The 25,419-nt window shown below is 36.5% G+C and overlaps 1 protein-coding gene across 2 annotated transcripts in view; it reads right to left on the bottom strand.

Moving 5' to 3' along the window:
* Positions 1-9,294: 9,294 nt before the first annotated feature.
* LOC127626603 (exocyst complex component 6-like) overlaps positions 9,295-25,419 on the bottom strand; it is an 86,081-nt gene continuing 69,956 nt past the window's right edge. For both annotated transcript variants that reach the window (XM_052102507.1, XM_052102508.1), the window contains 4 exons: positions 24,701-24,842; positions 21,558-21,631; positions 12,805-12,917; positions 9,295-10,953 (listed from right to left, as the gene is read on the bottom strand). In XM_052102507.1, coding sequence (XP_051958467.1) covers positions 10,821-10,953; positions 12,805-12,917; positions 21,558-21,631; positions 24,701-24,842 — 462 coding nt within the window. In that variant the 3' untranslated portion in view covers positions 9,295-10,820. The remainder of the gene's footprint in view (positions 10,954-12,804; positions 12,918-21,557; positions 21,632-24,700; positions 24,843-25,419) is intronic.

The following is a 25,419-nucleotide window of genomic DNA, read 5'->3' as shown; positions in this document are numbered from 1 at the left end:
AGATGGAACGGCATGTGGAAAAACGAAGTTGGCTATTCCCTAAACTTGACGCATGAGTACATAAACCGACGATTGTAGGCTAAATGGGTTCATGATATTCAATGTACAACGATATGGAAATAAAAAAAAAATCTCAATTTCACTTCTAAAGTCACAGTTTGTTTTGTTTACATGCTTGTCATGCTGCCACAATATGGCCTACTGTATATGTCATGTATTTGAATGATATTCTTTGTAATATTTATGATGTAGGCCTCTTAAATTATATTTATAATTATTTTATAGTATTTATAATTATACAAAATATTCATAAATATAATTATAATACGCTATTTATAATTCATTATTATAATTCTAAACAATATAATTTGTAGGCTAATTATTATATAATAAATCATCCTTATTTGGGGGTCTCAATTCTCAAATATTGATAGATAGGACTAATTGCCTCTACTATGTAATTAATTCGATAAAATAAATAAAAAATTACTGACAGGCCTAAGATAAATCATTTAAATTATGTCAATGCAAAGCGTAATTTTAGCCTGATTTGCAGTGCACTGCTATACTCTAATAATCATGACAGTAAAGCATTATTCGAATTAATTAAATTAGGTTTTAAATACCAATCGTTCTAAATATCGTTTATAATTTCAGTCTAAACAGTCAATTTTCTTTGGCCCCTATTAAAAAGTAGCCTAATCAGAGTTTTCGTTACTGAAATTATATGGTTTTAATGATACCAACTTCCAGTGGAGTGGCCTACATGCAATGCCCAAGATTTCGTGTACATTTTTTGTATTATTATTATTATTATTCATTTTAATATCACTTTGTTACTCAGTGATCTTGTGAGGGATATTCTGAGTTATCCCCAGCGACACTTGGCCCGTATGAGCTGCAGTCTCCAGCGCACAGGTTTTGTGAATCGGTGTGTCTTTCTCAAGCGCCGATGACCCGCTGGTGACCCTGCAGCGCGGACCCTGACATCTCTGTGAACTCCGGGCAAGGCAAAGCTCGCCAAGTTCACTGTCCGTCAAATAACGAGCAGCAGTAATTATCCGCACTGCCATCTATTCCGCGCTGTCCATCGCAGAAATCAAATCAAGGGGATCATTAAAGCCACTTACAGTAACCTTCTAATTGGGTCAAGAGATAAACAGCCTTTTCATTGGTGCGAGAAGAGAGTTTTAATTGGACCCTTGCATGTTGAATGTCGCTTTTATCACAGTTGCACCCTCTAGCACGGAGATAAGCCTATATTTAGCTAGCTAGCTGCCTAAGAAAGCGGTTTTTAAAAATGGTGAAAAGTAATGATTTTGACGAAATGACTAGGTACAGAAAATTATGTATATATTTTATAACCGTTGGTCATATAAACTAGCCCTTTGTCAGTTGTTTCAGATTATATTCAAATGGCTTTTTTTAGAAACCAGTGTATATTTTTACACTGTCTGTTGTGCGCGCGCCATGCTGAATTTGTTGATTGGTGTTGTTGTTTACTCGCATAACATGATTCACATTAGTGACGCGTGGCACGACTATAGTGAATTTGTCTTTGATTTATGAGTTTACATGACATATAGACCCGCGAACGCAGTTTGAACCGCGAGCACCGCGGGAGGGGGTCACGAGAGCACAGGCAAACAGTTCACAAAAGGGTCACACTTCAACACTCACTTTTAGGTACATAATCTCCAGTCTCATGAGTCTCATTCTGTTTTATGTGCATTTAAAACATGCTGCTGCTATTAAAGGCAACCTTGCCTAAAAAAAAAATGATGTTTGTGTTGTGATATAAGGAAGAATTGCAATAAAGATGTATATCAGACTTACAGAATTAAGCTTTGGTTAAGCTCAAGACAAACTTTATTAATGATAACTGAAAAGGATGAAAGTGTTAGGTTAAAGTTAGTCAATGCTCAGTGAGGGCTGGAGAGTTAGTTTACATGAAGGTGCCAACTTGAAGTTTATTTTGATTTATTTAAATATTATATTTCTAAATCTAAATCTTTATGTTTTGAAATGTCACGATTTCTGTAATGTTGTCAAACAAGGTGTAATGTTTTACAGTCAGACAAAACAACTGATAGGCTACCACAAAACATCACAGAATTCACAGAATGATGTTTGTGTTGTTGTTTTCCCACCAAAATAATGCCAGTAAGAAACTGGATTTGGTTAGTTAAATGAATATTACAACGATTAAACCAATTAAAACAATATTTAGTTTTAAAAATTTAAAACTCATCCCTATGTTTACTTAACAGTGGCATAGCCAATGGTGTGCCAGGATGGGCCTGGACCCAGAAAAATTAGACCCAGGCCCACCCAGAACATTAAAGATTATTTTATGACTTCAAATATATATATATTATAAAATAGTTTAAAACAAATGCAAAATATCAGATTTCTGAAAGTGTGAAAGACCTGTTTGAACTGCTCTGTTGTTAAGGAAATTTGGCCCATCCATTTTTATTGAGGTCCACCCAAGAGTAATTTGCTGGCTATGCTCTTGCTTACCAATATGATTTCCAACTTTAAAAAAAGTCAACCTGCTGAAGTGTTACTGCTAAAACTATATGATTAACATAAATATAGACCTGTGAAGTCAGGGCCGGACCTAGGGTTTTGTGGGCCCTACAGGTTTCTAGAAAATTCTAGTTAATTTAGAAAAAATATACAAAATGAAACATACTACGTTTCATTGATACAGTTGTGTGTTTTGTTGATTAGAGTAATTGATGGGCAAAATTCAGAGTAATTGTTTATTGGGTCGGGCCGGCCCTGTGTGAAGTCTTATTATTAAACCAAATTATGGTATGGTGGCTTAAAATAATCTTTTGCAGATTATTTGTCATTGTTTTGTCTTTGTATTGTTTTGTTTAGTAAAAACTACACTACAATCTCAAGAGAACAACGGCTAAGCTGCAGATATGTTTTTTATATAATTTTTTTAAGCAATAATGTAATTTAATATGCAAGCATGATAATATGCAAGTATACAAATAAAGGTGTTCTTCTAAAACAGTTTGCATTTTATCTAGAAGCACAAGTTTTAAACATGACCATATTCAAAAGTAAATAGCTAATTCCAATAACAGACATCAGTGTCAGAAATCAATTGTTTCATAAAGGGGCCATGATTGCCCTCTAGATTTGATTTTCAGGGGCATGTTTTATCTAAACATCTAAAAAAATATACAGTGTTTTCCCTTTATTCAAATACTTGAATTTAATCAATTTGGTACAGTTCTCAATCAGAATAATTATATTGAGAATGTAGAACCCCCTACCATAAAATTAACTCATACAAATTATCACATAAATTATGATTTGATAACTAGTCTTATAATAGAATAGTATTAACTGTATCAAATTGTATAAAATTAAACAGAAAAATAATAACGGGAGCATTATCTGCCACCACATTTATGCCTGTCCATAAACGACAGTATCCAAATGTGATAGTAGAGTTGCATTCTATTTGGATATCAAAAGGATTTCCCCCATATTGGTAATGTGGGTCAAAGTAAGCATTTGTTTCATGTATGCAAGGGTATTAACAGTTAAATAGTTCATATAATTATTTTTAGCTGAATCTGCATTCACAGTTTGTGTTTAAAGTATCCCAATAAGTTTAATATGTTTCAGAGTGCAATCTGTGGGGAATTTTATTTTTTTAATGTTTTCCTAGTCAAGCGAGAGGACCAGTTTGAAAAAGTAAATAATATCACTTTTCTACAAAGTTAGAAGTCCATTCAAAGGTGAAAACTGGTACTGTATGCATCTTTGGGATTGTCTTGGTTGCAATTTTCCAGTCTTTATAATAATTTTTTTGCTCTTTGCTGATGCAGCTCCTCATTCCACCTCCAAAATAAATATAACTGAAATGTCCCAGTTTGCTCTCATTCCTGTTTGACCCAAAATGGTCTGGGTCAAATTATTGTGGACACTGGTATACTTGATCAGTCTCATGGGTGTCTCTGATACAGAACAGAATATGCCAGCCCTTTTGGATCTGGCAACCCTGCAAGAAAGCAAATTAAAACAAACCTCTAGTCAAACAAGTAAATAGTTTATTTTTGTTGCAACCGGTGTTGTAATGCAAAGTGAATACAAATGTGGAATGTTATCTCTCTTTTAATCAACAGGTAATATCATTTGAGTTAACTACTTGACTCATAATGACATCTAATTGAAAGGTCATAAGCACAGTCCTGTAACCACCACAAACAGGAGGGGGAGTACCTCAGCACCTTCACAACAAAATCAAGGGATCTCCGTTTACTCAGACATCCATAACACACGATAGTTGATGTCACATGCGCACAAGATGACTAGGTCTGTGGGTGAGTTTATAAAGCGCAACAGTCTGGTTCCGGAAGTAAAAATTTGATAAATTTCTTCAATAGACAAATTTTGATTTTATTGAGTTTCACCAAACAGAGAACTGCAGCATGCAAAGCCTGCAAATCTAGCCCAGGAGCAACCACCCACATGATGTTGTGTGAATGGCGTAACCTTCACCCATAAACTGCTTATTTATTTGTTCATATCAGAATATTTAGCAGTGAAAACATGAAATATATTGTTTCAATACTTACAATCAACAATGTAAAATAAATCGTTTTATAAATTCCCATAGTTTTTGAATCGATTATGTCATTAGCGGTGCTTTAGGGGATTGTAGTCCGTGCCTTCGTAAAAGACGGTAAATACACAGTCTTGTACCTTTATGTTTTTTTCAGATTGCAAGAATATTTCAGATTTTAAATGTCTTGAGATATATATACACTCACTGAGCACTTTATTAGGAACACTATGGTCCTAATAAAGTGCCCGATATGGTCTTCTGCTGTTGTAGCCCATCCACCTCAAGATCTGACATGTTCACTACAATACAATTGTACAGAGAGGTTATCTGAGTTACCATAGCCTTTCTGTCAGCTCGAAAAAATTTGGTCATTCTCTTTTGACCTCTCTCATCAACAAGGTGTTTCCGTCCGCAGAACTGCCACTCACTGAATGTTCTTTGTTTTTGGCACCATTCTAAGTAAACTCTAGAGACTGTTGTGCTTGAAAATCCATGGAGATCAGCAGTTACAAAAATACTCAAACCTGCCCATCTGGCACCAACAATCATGCCACGGTCTTACTCAATGAGATCACATTTTTCCCATTCTGATGGTTGATGTGAACATTAACAGAATCTCTGGACTGGGATCTGATTAGATATTTGCCTGAATAAGTAGGTGTACACTTGCTCCTAACAAAGTGTTTGGTGTGTGTGTATATATCTATATATATAATGGCAACAGAATTGTGATTTTTTGCTTATTTTATGACACAGACAAGGACTCGTATCTCTATGCAGTTATTGGCGACTCGAATTGGACACAATATTGGTGACTTGGACTCTGACTTGAGCAGAGAGGACTCGAGATCTAGTGACTTGACTATAACTGGCTAGTAGTACCTCAAAAGAAATTGGAATCAAAAATAAGCATGGATAATGCCAAAAGAGTTGAAAAGAAAAGTATTCAGTGAGGAAAAGAAGGGTTCAATTTTGGTTTTACTGGCAGAGGGATACAGTGAGTGTCAGGTTTCTTACATCCTTAAAATTTCAAAGATGGCAGTTCATATGAACAAGGTCAAGCAACAGATATTGGGGACAACAAAGCTGCAGACCAACAGAGGATGAAACCAACTTTACACTAACCGGGATGACCGCCAACTAATTTGAATGTCACTCAACAACCGTAGGATGACATCAAGTGACCTACAAAAAGAATGGCAAACGGCAGCTGGGGTGAAGTGCACGGCGAGGACAGGAACAGCAACATTTAGATCAGAGAGATCTTGTAAATAAAAGGGAAGAGTAAAACAATATGCAGATTTTCCTCATTTTATTTTCATAAAAAGGATTAAGAAATTTTTGAGCTTTTGAACCATTTCTTGTCCACTTATAAAATTTAAGCAAATTTTGTCACTGCTCTGGCATTTGTTCTGTGTGTTTTGTTACTTTCTCTCCCTCATGTTTCATAGGCGCTGCCGGCATGCATGATCAGTGTTTCCATGGGAACACTGATTGTTCCCAGGAGCTGATCATGCCACTAAATAGCATGCTAGCAGCACCTGGTTCTTCACTGATTCGCTCCCTACTTAATTCCTTTGTGTTCTCAGTATATTTGCTAGATCGTTGTTTTGTGTGATGTAACTTACCTCACTCTCTCTGCATAGTTGGTCCTGTCTCGTGTGTCTGTTTGGTTGCCTGTCTCTGCTCACATGTCGGCAATGTGGTTGCCTTACAGTTTGCTGTACGCTTGTTCTTTGTGCTCACAAATCTTCAACAGAGGATTCCTCGTATCTGCCCATTGCTCAGCCACAGTGCCCTCACATTCACAAACCTCTCCCTGCTACTGCAGCTGGTGCCGGGATCCTCATCAGTACAGTTGAAGTGAATATTTATTGTTAATAAATCCTTTAAACTGTTCCTCTGCTCTTGGGACTCTTTGTCTCGCTCTCACTGTCTTGACAAATTTGTAACATTTATAACACTTTTGCAGAAATGGTCAGATCTCTTTGTATCCATTGCAACACAGTTTATTCCATAAAAAATTTATTCCAAGTTTATTCCATAAAAAGATGAATAAATAAAATTAGTGGTTACACTTGGATTGAGGGCCAGGTGCATCGTTGAATTTTGCTTCATGAAGCTCCTTGTTATAAATGTTGTGGGTGTTTATGGTCCACCTTCAGTGATGACGTAGAAAGTGTGGCTTGAATGTGTGCCCACACATCCTACTGATGAGAGCTCCCCAACTGGACTACATTAAAATTACTGAAGCTCATGGATTTTAGAAATATCATACTGGCCTCTCATGTTCCCTACAAAGATGAATGTTACTTTAAATTAAGTCTTAAAGTAAATAAATCACAGGTATTACAAAGTGAAAAACTATTGTTAAAAGTGCAGTTTCATACACTGATAAAGAAATAAGACACAGATGCTCATTCTTTGTCATTGATATTTTCCACATTTTAGAGTAACAGTTAAGTCATCAAAACTATGAAATAACACAAAAGGAAATACGGGAATTACATAATGATCAAGTATGTTAAACCATCTTATATTTGAGTTTCTTGAAAGTTGTCACTCTTTGCCTGCTTTTTTGTAGACAAACACCATTCATCTCTCAACCAAATTCATGATGTGCATCCTGAGATGCTACTGAAGCAGTACTAAATATGTTCCTATATTTGCTGGACACTTGCTGACTGCTTTTTCTTCACTATCGACTCAACTAATGCGTAAAAAAAAAAGTTACGAATTTAAAAAGGGGTTCATTAATGACGAAGTCATTTACAAATGCATCATAAATGTTATAAATTCTTATTAAATGCACCTTTTCATACTTGCTCTAATCAAAAACATAAAATGCCCTAATTCACGATTTAAGTAGTAACAATGCAGCAAAAATAGACTATGATTAGATTAAATGGAGGGATTATGTTATTTTGCTACAGTCTGCTTTGTGTTTATATTAATTACTCTATAGTCTGTTTTGAGACATTTCTTCTCACATTGATGTCAAAAGAATAGTGCTACTTTGAGTAGTGTCCCAAATTACTTGGTTCTAGTTATCTGTAGTCCTTTGTGCTCATTCACAGCATATATTGCAATAAAGTGTGATGAACACTACTGAAAAACCATACTGAACTTAATAAACATATGTTTCAAATGTAGGGAACTCCGCAATAAATTCTTTAAATGTGTCCACTTTGCATTCATTTACATTTTCATAAATTGTTAATATTTAATAATTGTAATTAAGCATATATAACAAGTTAGGTAAAATGGCTCATTATTTGAAAGAATTGCAAACGTTTTTATAATGCATTTGTAAATTATTAAATTGAAATGTAAAGTGTCACAAGAAATTCATTTTTGGCACAAACTATATTTGCCTCCAAAACTAATTTCAAGCATTTAAGCATAAGCTTTTAGATCAAAACGTTTTAAGATAATAGCCCAATTCATACATGCAACCAGGTAAATTACAGGAACATCGTTGGGTTGCCTTACTGGTAAATGTTTTTCTGTTTTGCTACCATTCACATATCATCATAACATCGAAATGTGGGATTTTAGTTTGAAAACATGACTGTTTTTTTCTTCAATTGTTTGACGTAGGTTTCCATTTATACAATTGCTTGAGACTCCATTACACCACATGTGACGATTTCAAATGAGACTGTTGAACTACAGAAAACAAACTGCTGTCACTAGCATCCGAAGGCAGACACTATCCGAGGCTGAAAACCACAGTAATATGTACTTATTTCACTACACAGAGGTCTGTGCGAAAAACGTGGGTTCCTTAGAGAATACATGGGAAATAGTTAACTGTTCCTTTCAGCTGTTGGGAAATGTACTGATCCGCTCAGATGAAGAGATGCGCTCTAGTTTCACTAGTTTGTTGACATTTTTCGTACTTTTGAGTCAACAGTGTTAAATGGCACAGAGTATTTGTGTCCTCTCAGTCAGAACGTTCTTACATCAGTGCACCCTGACCTCGTACAAACTCCAACCGGTAATCTTCTGGCTGTTCACACATACCATCAATAAGGACATTTATAGGTAATGATACAACTTCACATTAAGGAAAATTGCCAGAGCAAAATTTAACTGTAATTTCAAAAGGGTTGTTTTCATGGGCCTGGGTAGCTCAGCGAGTATTGACGCTGACTACCACCCCTGGAGTCGCTAGTTTGAATCCAGGGTGACTAAGTGACTCCAGCCAGGTCTCCTAAGCAACCAAATTGTCCCAGTTGTTAAGGAGGGTAGAGTCACATGGGAATACCTCCTCGTGGTCACGATTAAGGGTTCTCTCACTCAATGGGGAGTGTGGTAAGTTGTGAATGGATTGCACGGTGTTATGCAAAGCGAGCCACGTGATAAGATGTGTGGATTGACGGTCTCAGAAGCAGAGGCCACTTAGACTTGTCCGCCACCACCTGGATTGAGGTGAGTAACCGTGCCACCATGAGGATCTACTAAGTAGTGGGAATTCATCATACCAAATTAGGAGAAAAAGAGGATAAAAAAAAAAAAGGGTCATGTTCACACATGACCTCTAAATTGGAAATTGTAGGTCATTTTCTGTTAAAGGCTGTATTTGTGAACACGACTAATGAGAAACTTGAATTCAGTCAAGTGTGTTCAAACATTTGACTCAGTGGTAAAGTTATGGTCAAGTTTATGAAAAATCAAAAACAATAGTATTTCCATAATAATATTTTATTAAAGCAAACAAATAAAACATTTAAAAATAAAAATGCCAGAGAAGGATTTGGGGAAATTCTGATTCTGTAAGTCTCATCGAAATGTTGAATTTCAGGGTAACACTTTATAATAACTTTTTTTATAATAACTTCCTTTAATAATATTAACAAACCTTATTACATAACATTTATAATGCTTAGAAGATCAATAGATAACACATATTTAAATAGCTAAAATGTCGTGACTCTTTCTTTTATTTTTCCTATTTTCACATTTTAAGGCATATCAACTACTGGTTTGTAAAGAACGTTTTTAAAGTTTTGAGTTATTTTAAAGTGTCACCTATATTAGTGTTGTTACAGGGAAACAAAATATGAAAAACACCCTTACAGATAATGACAAATGTAATAATATATGTTTAGTTCTGCTTAGGGAATAGATTAAATACTCTTACCCATTTTTATCTTTACATCCCATTTTTTCCCCATTTTAACAAAATATTGTGGTATATACAATGGTATTTTAAATACATAAGCATATATTTGCTTGTTTAAAGGCAAACTTAAATAATTTTCAGTGCAAAATGCCAGCTGAAAGTAAATTAGGCAAAAAAACAAACAAACAAAAAACAAAACCAGTGTGAATAATGAATTACTCTTGAATAGAGTCTGTAACTGGACCAATTATTGCTTATTTAGTTCTTAAAATCACATTCTAAAGCGTTTACACTAAAAGCTTCATTTCACCCTGAGAAAACGAAAATTAAATATAATTCTGTGTTGCATTTTGTACATCATTCAGTGAAACATAATTGACAATTTTAGATTCTTTTACCTAGGAAATGGTTTATGCACATACATTTTAGCACTTTAAAGGAAAAATTGAGACCAAAATGTAACTTCAAAAGAACGAAAATGAAGCATTGGCATGCAAATGTTGTTATAAGTTCCCTTATTTGAATCGAATTTCACTCAAGGCGACCAATGGAAAGCATGATTCCATAGCCGTGTTAAAGATATTTTAAAATATTTACATTTAAAAACTTTATCCATATTACACTACAATTTCATACAGGTTGCAATATGACCATCAGTATCATATTTGGACATGTCACCAGTCATATACACACCTCAAGTGTAGTGTTAGAATCTTTGCACTTTCACAATGTACAAAACATAATTCTCAAGCTTTAAAAATACATTACAAAAAATTACTGCATAACTTCTCTTCGGTTTTCTTTTCTCAAATTATCCCTATTATATACATTATTATTCTGGAGTGATACATTTTGGCATTCCTCAATGCAGTTGTCAAAATACACCACATTACTTTGAACAGCCTAAGAATTTTTATTTTACAGCGAGGACCAAAGATTTGAATATAGTTTATAGGTTACAAAGGGACAGTTGACCCAAAAATGAAAATTCTGTCATCATTTACTCACCCTTATGTGTTCCAAACCTGATTTAGCATTTTTGGGTGAACTATACCTTTAAAGCCAGGCCAGTGTTTGGAGTGAATATGAAGGACTCTAAGAATGTTGTGACATGCCATTCACCAGACTTCTCAACTGCTTCACCACAGTCTCGATAAGTTTCTGCCTGTCATGGTCATTCTTCCTGAACTGTGAGAAGATGTTGTTCTTTTTACTTGTGTCTTTCATCCTGGAAAAGCAATATAAATGACAATATTAAAGTATCTAACAGCATGTGCTTTGCACACATACATAATAGACAGATTTACAACCATGAATTTCATCTACCTGTTAAACATAGGATGAAGATAGTACATGCACAGTTCACAACACAGATGAGAAACAGATTCACAAAACAGTATCTCAGACTAGGGCTGTGCCAGTGCAATTCTATATCTTATGATATTGCAATTGATAATTCACTGATATACACTGATGAGCCAAAACATTTTGACCATCTGCCTAATATGCAGTTGGTCCTCCAGGTGCAGCCAAAACAGCGCCGACCCGCTGAGTCATGGAGTCTACAAGGCTCCTGAAATTGTCCTGTTGTATCTGGCATTAAGTCATTAGAAATAGATGCTTTAAGTCCTGTAAGTTGCGAGGTGGAGCCGTGGATCAGACTTGTTGGTCCAGAACATCCCACAGATGCTCAATCGGATTGATATCTGGGGAATTTGGAGGCCAGTGCAACACCTTGAACTCTTCATTATGTTCCACCAACCATTCCCGAACAATGTGTGCAGTGTGGCAGGGCGCACTATCCTGCCATCAGAGAATACTGTTGCCATGAAGGGGTGTACCTGGTGTACAATGTTTAGGTAGGTGGCCCATGTCAAATTGATGGCCACATAAATGGCCGGACCCAGAGTTTTCCAGCAGAACATTGCCCAGTGCATCACACTCCCTCAACTGGCTTGCTGTCTTCCCACAGTGTATCCTAGTGCCATCACTTCAACAGGTAAACAGCGCACACATACACGGATGTCCACATGATGTAAAAGAAAACGGGACTCATCAGATATGGGGACCATCTTCCACCGCTTCAAGGTCCAGTTCCGATGCCCATTGTAAGAGCTTTCGAAGGTGGACAGGGGTCATCATGGGCACTCTGACCGGTCTGCGGCTACGCTGCCCCATAAGCAGCAGGGTGCGATGCACTGTGTGTTGTAACACATTCATCCCATAACCATCATTACAATTTTCTGTGACTGGAGACACAGTAGACCTTCTGTTGGCTCGGACCAGACGGGATAGCCTTTGTTGCCCTCAAGCATTGATGAGCCTTGGGCGCCCAATACCCTGTCACTTGTTTGTCCATCCTCGGACCACTGTCGGTAGGTACTCACCACTGCTGACTGGGAGCACCCCACAAGCCTTGCCATTTCAAAGATGCTCTGACCCAGACATCTTGCCATAACAATTTTGCCCTAGTAAAAGTCACTCAGGTCTTTACTCCTTCCCATTTTCCTGCATTCAACACGTTGATTATGAGAACTGATTGTTCGCTTACTGTCTAATCTACCCAGACCATGACATTTGGCCTTTTTAGGAGATTGTTAACGTTATTTGCTTCACCTGTGAGTGGTCATAATGTTTTGATTCACCTGTGTAAGATTTGTATCATAAGGTACATAGTTGGTGATATCCAGCCCAATCGCTGACCATATTTCATTCAGCCATGTCATACCTATAGTTTGCATGCTACAATGGATGTGGGATGAATAAATAAAAAATAAATGATGATATTTAATAACTTTCTATTCAAGCAGAAAATCATATTACAATGAAAGCAGAAAGAGAAATACATGTTGGATCTATCAACGTACCCTCTGTTGACTCTGGCATTGGTTAGTAAGAAAAAAGCACAAAGGAGGAAGATTAATTATTTGGTTTAAAGGACAAGGCAGAGCTCCTCTGCTCTTCAAGTCACTGCGTCTTCTGTTCATTGATGGAAAACGTGCACACAATGTGTACACAAGTGACTGAAAAAAGGCTATACAACCAGAATTTTTCTGATGGAAAGAGTAGGAAAACTCACTTCTCTAAAAGTGCAAGAGCGGTGGAGGGGTTCACCCGCAGGTATTTTGAGGTGGGCTGTCCATAGTCTGCCAGGTATGTGGACCAATCCCACACCATGAACAGATCTAGAAGCTTCAACACCAAAAATAAATGTTCCACATAATTAATGAAGACATCCAACACAAATGAACACAAGTGTTAACACATATGACATTTTAGAAAACCTAATAGAACAGGCCTTACAAAATTAATACAAATTTTATAGTCACTGGAAACAAAAAAAATGTTAGAATTTGTTTTTATATTTTCACTAACAGACACTGCTTTGAAAAGAGATGAAATTATGAAAAATACAAACACATGCAATTAAACATCAGATAAATTATCAGATTAATAGAATTAAGCACTTTGAGTATTTTGTGATTACTGGACAAGGATTATGGAAACTATTTTATAATTATTGCAGTTACAAAAAGCAATTTATAGCCAATGAAATGTATTAAAGCTGAGCATAACTAGAAATATATATATATATATAATAAAAGACATTTCTCAACTTTTACAATTACTTTATATATACACATTACTGTGCAAATGTCTAAGGGACATAATATGTTTAACAAAAACATTTGTCTTAAGATGTTTAGACATGTTAAACTTTCCTTATGCAAATATAATTGATTAGAATAGAAGAACAGGGAGCCCTGCAACAGATGTCATGGCCCCCACAGAACTCCCCCACTGAACATCAAGTCATTCTGTGTAGCTAGCAATGGCAAGATCATGGGTTCGATTCCCATGGAACACACCAAGTGATAAAATGTGTACCTTGAATAAGGTACATGGATCACTTTGGATAAAAGCATCTGCCAAATGCATAAATGTAAAATGTAATTCAGGGATTACATGAAGAGAGAGAAGCAATTGAGCCTAAATAGAAGAAATGTGGCAAATTCTCCAAGAAGCTTAAAAGGTGTCATGAATTGGATTTTGTATTTTTTTTAATTTTATAATGTTCCTTGAGGTCCACTTATAATGTCAGTGTGATATTTATATTATAATTAGTCATAATTTCGGAATAATTGGTCATTTTCTATCCAGTTTTTATGCCTGATTCAAACGCACTGATTTTTTTGGGCTGTGTGTTCTTGAAGATTTCAGTGTAAATGCCCACTGCTGTGATTGGGTAACATTTGGATGTGGAATAAGTGTAAACGCCCCCGCCTTTACGCACGTGTGCCATCAACCAGGAAAAACTGTGTCCAGGTGTACCTAGAAAAATGTACACCGTTTTGAACGCAAAGGTGGTCACACCAAATATGTATATTTATACATATTTGGTACATATTTTATACACGTTTTGATTTTTCAGACTAATGATGGCTTGCTTCACTGATTGTGACAGCTCTTTGGATCTCATATTGACAGTTGACAGCAACAGATTCCAAATGCAAATAGCACACTTGAAATGAACTCTGGACCTTTTATCTGCTCCTTGTAAATGGGATAATGAGGGAATAACACACACCTGGCCATGGAACAGCTGAGCAGCCAATTGTCCCATTACTTTTGGTCCCTTAAAAAGTGGGAGGCACATATACAAACTGTTGTAATTCCTACACCGTTCACCTGATTTGGATGTAAATACCCTCAAATTAAAGCTGAAAGTCTGCAGTTAAAGCATTTCATTTCATTTCAAATCCATTGTGGTGGTGTAGAGCCAAAAAGATTAGAATTGTGTCGATGTCCCAATATTTATGGACCTGACTGTATATTACTACGGAATGTTTGAAGTTCAGTACAAGCTCAATCGACTGCGTTTGTAGCATAATTTTAATTACCACAAAAAAAAAATTTCGACTCGTACGTCATTTATTTTACTCGTACCTTCTTATAAAAACGAAAAAGCAAAAATTGTGGTTACATTAAGGCACAACTATATAAGTGAATGGGGCCAGTCGATAAACACTAAAATATACACCGTTTCAAAAGTATAGCCACAAGACATAAACATTATACATATTAACATGATTTTAGTGTGATAAAATCACCCACAGGCTTTATGGTGCTGTAACGTCATGGCAACAAAGTTGTAATATTGCATATAATTTTACACAGATAAGGTTAGCAAGTGATTTTATCACACTAAATCATGTTAACATATACAAAGTTTACGTCTGAAACTGAGTATTTTAATGTTTTCAACTGGCCCCATTCATTACCATTGTAAGTATCTTACTGTAACCACCATTTTTACACACACACACACACACACACACACACACACACACACACACACACACACACACACACACACACACACACACACACACACACACATGTTGTGTTTCCATGTTTTATGGGGACTTTCCATAGACATAATGGTTTTTATACTGTACAAACTTTATATTCTATCCCCTAAACCTAACCCTACCCCTAAACCTAACCCTCACAGAAAACTTTCTGCATTTTTACATTTTCAAAAAACATAATTTTGTATGATTTATAAGCTGTTTTCCTCATGGGGACCGACAAACTGTCCCCACAAGGTCAAACATTTCAGGTTTTACTATCCATATTGGGACATTTGGTCCCCACAAAGTGATAAATACACGCACACGCACACACACACACACACACACACACATACATACATATATATAAATATATAAAAACGAGTTTATAGTACTTTTTTTGTGATAATCAACATTATGCCACAAATGCTGTTAATTGAGCTAAACTTCTATTGGACCCAGAGCATTCCTTTCATTTCCAGTACTTTTCAAGGCCTGAAAATATATATTCTTTTAATTCGCCTGATATTTGTAGTGTTTGAGACCGTGGGAACCCTGAAAATCAGAAACTAACAGAATATTAGTAATGCAACAATCAAGATTTTAAAACAGTTGACCAGAGAGACGTGTGTAGGGTCATCCACAAATGGTGGGGGTTATTACTAGGGCACTTGTTGGGGAGCAGGCACTTTAAATGCAAAGGGAAGAGAAATCACTCTGTGACCTCTAGATAACCCACAGAGGGGCTAATCCTGCCTCTCAGCACACTAGTGAGTGGACTCCCTGCATCTTTGATTCAAAGCAGGCCTCTGGACACATTGAACTTAATTTGCTGACGAAGGCACAGATCACTCACCTCTATGTATGCAAATTCAAATCAATCAATGGGGGACAATCCCTGGATGGCTCGTTCATTATGGTGGGCTGTTAGAGGGAGGGTTCAGGAGGCTAATAGCACTTCACACCTACTATGTGCTCCGTTTTGAGGAGGTCTGGTTTTGGAGCATTTTTAAGTGCTGTTTGCTGCTCCTGCTGGGCCGAGACAATATTATTGCTTAACTCAACAAGAGCCTGGGGAGCATCATGGGCTACAAGATCGTGTTTATAAATGTCAATATTTGGAGACATAGGAGGGCTGGGTGATAATTATATCTTGCTATTTTTTCAGCCTTTTGAGAAGATTAAAGATATACAGTAGTGTGCAAAAGTTTCAGGCATTTGTGGAAAATTTTTAATAGTGAGGATGTTTTCAAAAATAATAGCATGAATAACTGTAATTTAGAAAATAACTTCATAGAAAGTTCAGTAAACATATATAAAACCTATATTTAATGTGATCAACCTATACCTTTAAAACAGCAGCAATTCTTCTGGGTACATTTGTGCAGTTTTTCAAGGTTGTTGGCAGATAGGTTGTTCCAAGCATCATGGAGAACTCAACTAATCTCAACAGGCATGTTTTCCACACTGTTTTTCATCAATTTAACACAAGGAATATTAATATTTAATTTGCTTCATTTATATTTATATAAAATAACTATACATGGCAATAAAAGCAACATTTCCCTTCAAATATATTTACTGCATACAAAACTTTAATAGAAAAAAAGTAAGGACTTCAGTGAATATTTTTGGGTTATGCTGCAAACAATCAGTTTATCAAATCTGATTCACTGAAATGAACTTGAAAATCAACTCAAACACAGTTTTGTTTTACTACAATAGTTCAAACATCTCTGTCCTAATGCTTGCATATTCAGAAGTGAACAAGAATCGCAAAACTAATCTAATGATGCGTTCTTCAGGAAACTAAATGGTATACATAAATAAAAGTGCATTAAATTCATTGTGATATTCACAATGGTTTTTATTTTGTACTGCCAGCAAATTCATAGCGAAAATATCATGAATATGTGGCCCAGCACAATTGCTTAATCTCCATATAATTTAATTGGGTCTTTAAAGTATTTGTCTTTCTCTGCACTTAAATCTCATAGTCTTTTGGACTTCAGTGTTTACTAATCAAAAGGGTTCTAAAGGATTGTTGTGGTCAGGTAGGTCATTCGAAAAATCGGGCATTATGGTGCAATATATGTGTCAAGAAAAGGCAATGCTTCTGTCTAGCTGTTAAAAACCGAGAAACATTCACAATAAAAACCTGCTGTAAAACTGCACAAGAATGGCTCAGTTGATGCGCCTGCAGCCACATTAAGGTTGCTGTTGAGTTGAATCAACTTGATGTCACAGTGTGTAGAATTGGGATGATTGTAATCCCCTCTAAACTGCATTTCTCCCACATGGCGCAAGAATTTTTGAAAGTTGTGATGAAAGTGTGTGTTCATCATGAACTTTCAGAGATCTCACTGCTTCAAATTTACAACAAGCCTAAAGACCTACATGACCAATCACAGTTCAAGGGTCAGCAAATATGCTTCAATGTCTACAATACAGACATTATAATTTAGATTATCATTAAATCTGCCTCGGCAAGATTTACTTTTAAGATTTTTCTTTTACAAGCAAGTGCGATCAAATTGTTTCAAATAGCTCAACTGACAGATCGTTGCATTTAAAATGCAAAAAAAGGGGTAAGTGTCCAGGAGAGCAGAGAGTTGACAAGTGAGATAAAAGCTTCAAGAAAGTAGCACAAAATTACAGTGCTTTTAGCACCACACAGTAGACATTTCACTATGAACTTCCCTGACACATGTAAGGAACAACGTAATAAACATTTTGCATCAGTCACAATTTTCATGAGACCAGACTAGCTATAGGTTTGTGCGCAATACAATACAACAAAAAGTTGCAGTGTAACATTTCGTTCCTCTACACTGATATATTTGTAAAAAATTTAGCTTGTTAATAGAAAAGAAACACTACTTTGAAAACAGCTGAACTTCTGTCACACAACTTAAGAATTTTAGTAGCGTATTTTTAGTTAGTTCTTCCCAACGCAGGGGGAAATAAATTGGGCCTGCTGAAATGTGCCCTCAGATATTTCAAGTTTCTCAGACATTTTAGTCTCTCTTAACTGATGTGAGCAAATACAGTTTTATCAGTATTAGAACAAGCATCTGGAGCCCAGAACAGTATCACATTACACACAATAAGGACTTCAAGAAAAGCTTAAAACACAACAAAGTAAACAAGAGTCTCCATTAGCAGTCGCATGATTGGCAGGGACATTGTAACCTGTGGATTTGGTGTCATCAAATCCTCAAAGAAACCAATTCTAGAGATTGTACCATGCAGCTTGTGTCTCTTGTCAAGAGTGACACCTAGACGTCTAGTCCACGCCGGCCTACTATAGGAGCTTTAGGGCTGATCCTTGTCAGAGTGCATGATGGGAAGGTAATCTCAGAAAGGGCCGGCTCTCTTCTCTCCTTATCTGTGACCCTCTCTGAGCTCTCTCTGTCTATATTGGAGTCAGCGCTCGCTAAGTGCATTTGAAAGAAGCTGTCAGCAAATCTTGCAGGAACCAGGCTAGGATCAAAGTGCTGTTGTGCTAATGGTAACCGAGCTGAGATCTCAGCGAGCTGCCACAGTTGTGACTGCGCATGGCATGCAGCTAAAACCAGAGCTGTGCTTTAAGCTTTTAAAGGAATATTGCGGATTCAATACAAGTTTAGCTCAATCGATAGCATTTGTGGCATAATGATGAATTATCACAAAAATGAATTGTGACTTGTCCCTCCTTTCCTTAAAAAACAAAAAAAAACAAAAGGTAAAATCTGGGTTACAGTGAGGCACTTACAGTTGAAATTTAAAGGGCCAATCTGAAAACATTAAAATGTTTCAAAAGTACAGCCGCAAGACGTAAACAATATGCGTGTTAACATGATTTTAGTGTGATAACCTTTTCTACGTAAAGTTTCCAATATTTCAACTTCCTTGCTATGACAACATAACATTATAAACCCTGTGCAATATTATCCAAGTTTTTAAAGCCTAAATAAAAATATCCCTGATATTTAGATATATAAGAGGTAACTGTACTATAAAAACATACTAAAAGTTTCAGAACTCAAAAATTCCTCAGTCTAAAAAGAGTATTTATAGTTACCACACTGCTGAAATGTCTCGTTTTGAAATCTGTGTGTTCGTGGCATTGAGAACCATTGCTCATTTGCACTTACACCCCCCTCAACATACGTCATCATTGTGGTGCTCACACCCACTGGTTCGTAAACAGAAAGAGAGAAGAGAGAGAGAGAGAGAGAGAGAGAGAGAGAGAGAGAGCAGGACAGACAGCCCTAGTGTGGCCAACTAACTATTCCTGAACACCAAAGGGGACCCATCTGGATTATTCAGAAATACTTTTCTATATAAACATGCACTAGACAGAAGTTGAACCAAACTTTGAAAGGATCTCAACACTCCACACTCATATAGGTCACAGAGTGTGGTAACCCCCCTCCCAATCCACTCTGACCAGCAAAAAGGGGACTTGTTGATATATAATTTGGGGTTCAGCCATATGCTCGAGGCAACATGTAAAAACATTCTGAATTAAAGACTCTGGCCACTCTTGTCCAAATCACATTCAAATGTGAAATGACGGGGTGTGACTTAACTTCTCCGTTTAGTTTGATAGAAAGGCTTTGCAATGGCGAAATAGGGGCAAGGACTTTCTGTTCAATAGAAAACCAGAGGGGGATCTTTCAGGTGGAAGCGACCAATGAGCCAAATGCCTGAGACCGAACGCATAATAACAAAACAAAATCTTGAGCAGGCCTAGCCCACCTTTGTCAATCGGCCTATGTAATTTGTTGAAATTGAGAGGGGGACATCTATAGGTAGAGACTGTAGCAGGCAGTTTAATTCTGGAATACAATTCAATTTAATTTAATAAAACTTACCTTCCCAATAATCAATAAATGTAATGAAGCCCATCTGCCCACATTGCTCGAAAACCTTTTTATTAAAGGGTCAAAATTAACTAACAACATCAGACAAATTTGCTGGGAATAAAATACCCAAATATTTAATGCCCTGTTTGGGCCACTGGCAGGTACATTGCTGGAAGGCCGTTACTGGACAGTATGCGGTCAGAGCAAAAGCTTTGTATTTAGACCAACTGACTTTGTATTCTGAGAACTTGGAAAAGGAATGAATAATTCTGTGGAGGTAAGACATAGATCTAGTAGGGTAAGAGACAAATAATATAATATCATCTGCCTATGCGCCACACCTACCGCCATCACCCCTGGAAAATCATTCTACTTTCTTATCGCGACCAGGCTTCCCGGTTGCTCGGATGGTCAAGAGTCAAATTCACTCGGAGGCCGCATTAAAATACACCATCAACTTTATAAAAGACATCCTTTGTGTGGGCAAGTAGATATTTTGCGGCCATCTCCAGCATCCACTCTCAATCTGGCCGGGATCCCCGGTGCAAAAGCGATCCACCGTCAATGCAAAAGATTCTCGAAGGAGAAGTGTTATTCCACAAAACAAACTCCCAAAATTTCCAGTTTATGACCTGTTATGTCTAGCAGACTTGGGAAGAGCTCATCTAGAAATTTCACCATTCTCTGCTTTCTTCTTGCTCAGGAATTCCAACAATCCGTATGTTATTTCTTCGGCTCCTATTTTCAAGATCTTCCAGTTTTTCCAAAAAACTTCCCATTTATTTTGGTCGCAAGCGGTTTAGCGGATAATTCTCTTTCTGATGACTCCAGATAATCGATCCGTTTCTCAACATCTGACACTCTTGTAACCAAACCAGGGAACTTTGTTTCCATAGCCGTAATCGATCGACGTATTACAGTGAGATCCTCCAAGTCAGCGACAACCTTCGTCAGCATCACGATGTCGGACAGTCGACTCTGGATTTATTTTCCTGCCGCGCTATCCAAATCGAGTCTCCGGTCAGCATGCCTGTCAGAGGTTTCCTCTTGAGCATGTAATATCTCCAGAGCCCAAGTATTTTGACTTATTTGCCATGTTTACCACAAAGAACAAACATGTAACTGGGTGTATCGAATCTCACCGGATTATAACATGAAAATAAACGAGCAGTGCACAGAGCTCGTCGCTCACACGTCTGCTCCTCGCATGGCGCCATGTGACCTCTCTGCCGACGATAGTGATTTTAAGATACTTGCATTTGGCCTTCTGAAAGTATATTACATAAAGAGAGGGATTAAAACAGTTTTGTACCGAGTATAATGACACACCCTAACTATATCTCTTTATATTGACATACCTTTAGAAGAAACCTCTAGATGACCTCATCTTTATACCTTAAGCACCTGAGGCCTAGATTAAGAGTTCAAACTCCAAGCATCACAAAAAACAGGACCAAAAGAAGGAGAGGAAAACTCCACTGAGACTAAGTGATTTCCCCTCCTGAAGGTAAGAGTTTTCAGGTTGGGTTAATCCATTAGTTGTGTGCTGTATGGTCTCCACCCTGCCCCTCAGCTCCACTTACAAGGACTGTCGATCAAGCATAGTCATGTCTGAAAGAATTATGTACCTGTCGGAGGTCAATAAAGGCCAACTGCAGCGTGTCCCCCTGGAATCCTGGCACGGGCTCGGAACTGGCAAACACTGCGTGAAAACCCAGGGAAACGTTTTAGTCATGTAGATACAGAACACAGCATATAATAAATAAAGCATTAGGTATCATGAACTAAGAATGAACAATATTTTAAAACAGCATTCATTAATCTTGGTTAATGTAATTGTTAATTGTTTGTTCATGTTAGTTTCAATTGCATTAAATTGGAATTCATTTGACCACTTTTGTGGTAATCATTTACCACTCATTTATTTCTGAACATTTCACCAGAGTCTGGTGATTGAAAGTTTGATAGAATCAAAGTAAAGGAATGGATATTTTGCGTGTGTACCAAACAGTTCGACAAGAAAAGTAAGTGGACAATCTCTAATCAAAACACTGTTAAAAGCAGATCAGGGGAACTGAGCATCAAGCTTACACCATCGCTAGCGGGCAACTACCAACTGAACTGCTGTCAGATGCACTTCAATGGCTTTGTGCTTATTTTTTAGATGTGTGTGTAAATGACATACAGCAACTTTTAATTTACAAAGTGTATTAGTAAGAGTTTAAATTAATGTTCATTAAGATTAACAAAAGCTGTAAAAAATATTTTTCATTGTTATTCATGTTAACAAATTTAGTTAACTAATATTAATTAATGGAACCTTTTTGTAAAATGTTACTTAAAGTGTGGTTACAGTAAGTCACTTTCAATAGAAGTGAATATTTCAAAAGTAGAGACACAAGATGTAAACAATATGCATGTTAACACTTTTAGTGTGATAAAATCGGAGATTACGTTATGGCATTTACCAGATTACTGGGTTATTGGGTATTATAAATATAAGTGTCTTCAACTGATCCTGTGTCACGAGTTTCACCTCTTAAATTGAGATGTGTAGAACAATTCGGACATTAATGTGAATTGTTGAATGGATAAACACTTGAATAAACATTAAATTATTTAATTGTTGTTTAATTAATTGAATGTTGTTTATCTTCCTCAAAGCAAGTTACATCTCGATTATAAATGTTTAAATGAATAACAATATCAACATGAAAATTGCACGTCCTGACTCTCTGTGATCAAAAGGCTAAGCAGGTAACCTCTAATCATGAGATTCATCTGCCAGAATGGCAGTGAAAACACAATTGACATAAAGTGTTCCTCCGCAAGTAACTTGCAGTTTTATGCTTCAATCGTTAGAGGGCCAAAAGTTACATGGGGTAGACAATTGAACCCAGAATATTCCTATCGATATTAAGAATTAATCATGTCCACGGACCGTAATTAGGAAGATTCCTGAGCAATTCAAGCTTGAAGTTCCACCTGTTTTCTCCATGGGTGAGTAAGCGAAACTTCAGCTTTATAGGCAACGTGCAGCTTATACAGAGATCACGCCAACCCTTCAGCAGACAGCACAACACGAGGATGTGTTCTTGGTGTGCAAATCCGAATTTAGGGATCTCAAGACGTGTTTTTCTAAGGATGTTTATGACACAATGCAAACAAAATGAGATGTTCCAAAAGCATCTGTCTGATGCAGGTGTACATTGACGGGTCCTTAGACAAGCCCTTATAATAAATCTCGAACTGATTGACAAATCCAATTGCAAAATGTATTGCTGCGAACAATAGGCCAATGATTGGCTTAGGTTCAATAATATGCAAATAAACAATACATTGGATTCTAAAGCCACTTTTTGCATTGTCTTATCAATGCTTAAATCCTCTGCCACAATAATGTAATGCATTTTAATTATCTGAATATAATTTGTTTATAATAATAATAATTATTATTAATATAGATAATTATTGTTATTTGAGGGGATTTCTAATTTTTAATCAATGACAGCCCGAATAAATATCTATATATATATATATTCATATAGATATGTTCTATATTATTTTATTGCCGATATAAAATAACCAACTTTGTTAATAGCAGTGTAAATAAAAATGCAAAGTAGTGTGCTTCTAATTTAGCCATTTAATGATGTTGCTGGTAGGCGAGTTTCACGCCCACTTCTTCTCTCACGGTTTGATAGTTTTAAACAAGATTTTTTAAACACATCTCTGAATAAAACAAAAGCAGAAAAAATTAGTAGGGAATTTCGATTAATTTCCGAAAGTCTGTTTTTTTTTTTAACCATTTGTTACAGACAACAGTTTCAAAACACATATTCAGTGATTAGTTAAGTACCCAGTTGACATTATACATGTTCGAAAAGGTTTTAGAAAAAATCTATGTATTGTTGTTTTTTACAATGTAATGTTAAATCTGTGCACATGGTTCAAATTGCCATTGATGTAAATTGTTACATCATTTTCATATCAGTTTCTATCAGAGCATGTGTGGATTTCCAGGAATGTTCTTTGAAATAGTGTAACTCTGATAACTGCTTCTTAGAGCTGCTGATAATATCAATAATACTTGCTGCATGAGAGTATCTACCTCTACGCTGCGGTTCACAGTGCATCATACCTCTCGTCTGGCGTCTAACTGTGCATTTGAAAAAACGGATGGGAAATTCTGCTTAGAAAATGGTTATTGTAAAGCTTTCCTCTTTAAAACTTAGCGATTTGCCTATATAAACAGAATTTGAAAACACTCCCAATGCAAAGGCGGGTCAAAAAATAAGGCAACATAATTATGCTTTATTCTTTTGGCACAGCAGGCAGCAAAGGATACATGACAATCCCATAATCCATTCCAATGAACTCAGTGGGAAAAAATATTTCTAATTAATTCAAACCTGAAAATCTGAAATGTACACTAGAAACTGTTGTTGTATTGCAGGGGTCTAAAAATAAAAAGATAGTTTCAAAAGGCAGCTCAAATATGGAAAGTTTATCCCCAATTTCGGCCTTCAAATCAATTATCACTTTCTGCATCTCATCTTATCATATATTTCTCTTCAAGGATTGTTAAAAAGTAGCCTAATACATATACTTTTGCACAAGGCCCATTACACACCTAAAAAAATCACATCGCTTCCATTGTAATCAACATAGCTGTCTACACTGCAGCAAAACAGGAAGTAAACATACAAGATAACAGAGTTTTAATTGTTGGGTGAACTATTCCTTAATAATCTCAATGCGTGTTACTCACGTTCACACTGTATGACATCCAAGTTGAACTGCTGAATGGCTCCCATGCTGATCTGCTTGAGTTCAGTGTCCAACAGCATCTGCATCAGTGAAGTGGCCAGGTGCTTACAGGCAGACATACATGCCGTCTGCGCTACCTTACCCTGAAAAGCAGCACACACAAACACATACACAAATAAAACTGTGACTACAGGTGTACTTTGCTAGACCTGCCATAAAATTCAGAGTCTGAACAGATTCTTAATAATAGGTTGGTTCCATTGAAAAGCTATAAAAACCAAGAGGGAAATCTATGCTTATAGCGTGATTTATTTGCACATGCTGTATAGTGTTGGGTAGATTACTTCTGAAATGTTATCTGGTACTAATTACAAATTACATGAGTAAATTGTAATCAGTTAGGTAATCTTTTAGATTACCCTTTCTATGTAATCTAATCTGATTACTTTTAATTTAATTGTATTAAGTACCAATTAACACTCCTTTCATTCAAAAGTAAACATACAATCAAACTGCTGAGTTTCAATGTATGTAGTGCTACCTGGCTAGGCCAATATATATGGTTCTGGCTCAGATTGCCCTTTTAAAATTTAGGAGCATAAACAGTAAATTACACACTAGTTATTGCCATTGGCCGATTGGTAATGTAATAAAAAATGTAATCATGTGGGGGCATGGGTAGCTCGGTGGTAAAATACACTGGCTAACATCCCTGGGTTA

Source organism: Xyrauchen texanus, chromosome 33 (genome assembly GCF_025860055.1).
Source record: "Xyrauchen texanus isolate HMW12.3.18 chromosome 33, RBS_HiC_50CHRs, whole genome shotgun sequence".
Lineage (NCBI taxonomy): Eukaryota > Metazoa > Chordata > Actinopteri > Cypriniformes > Catostomidae > Xyrauchen > Xyrauchen texanus.
The sequence above is the reverse complement of the archived record's forward strand: the minus strand, read 5'-3'. Positions and strand labels throughout refer to the sequence as shown.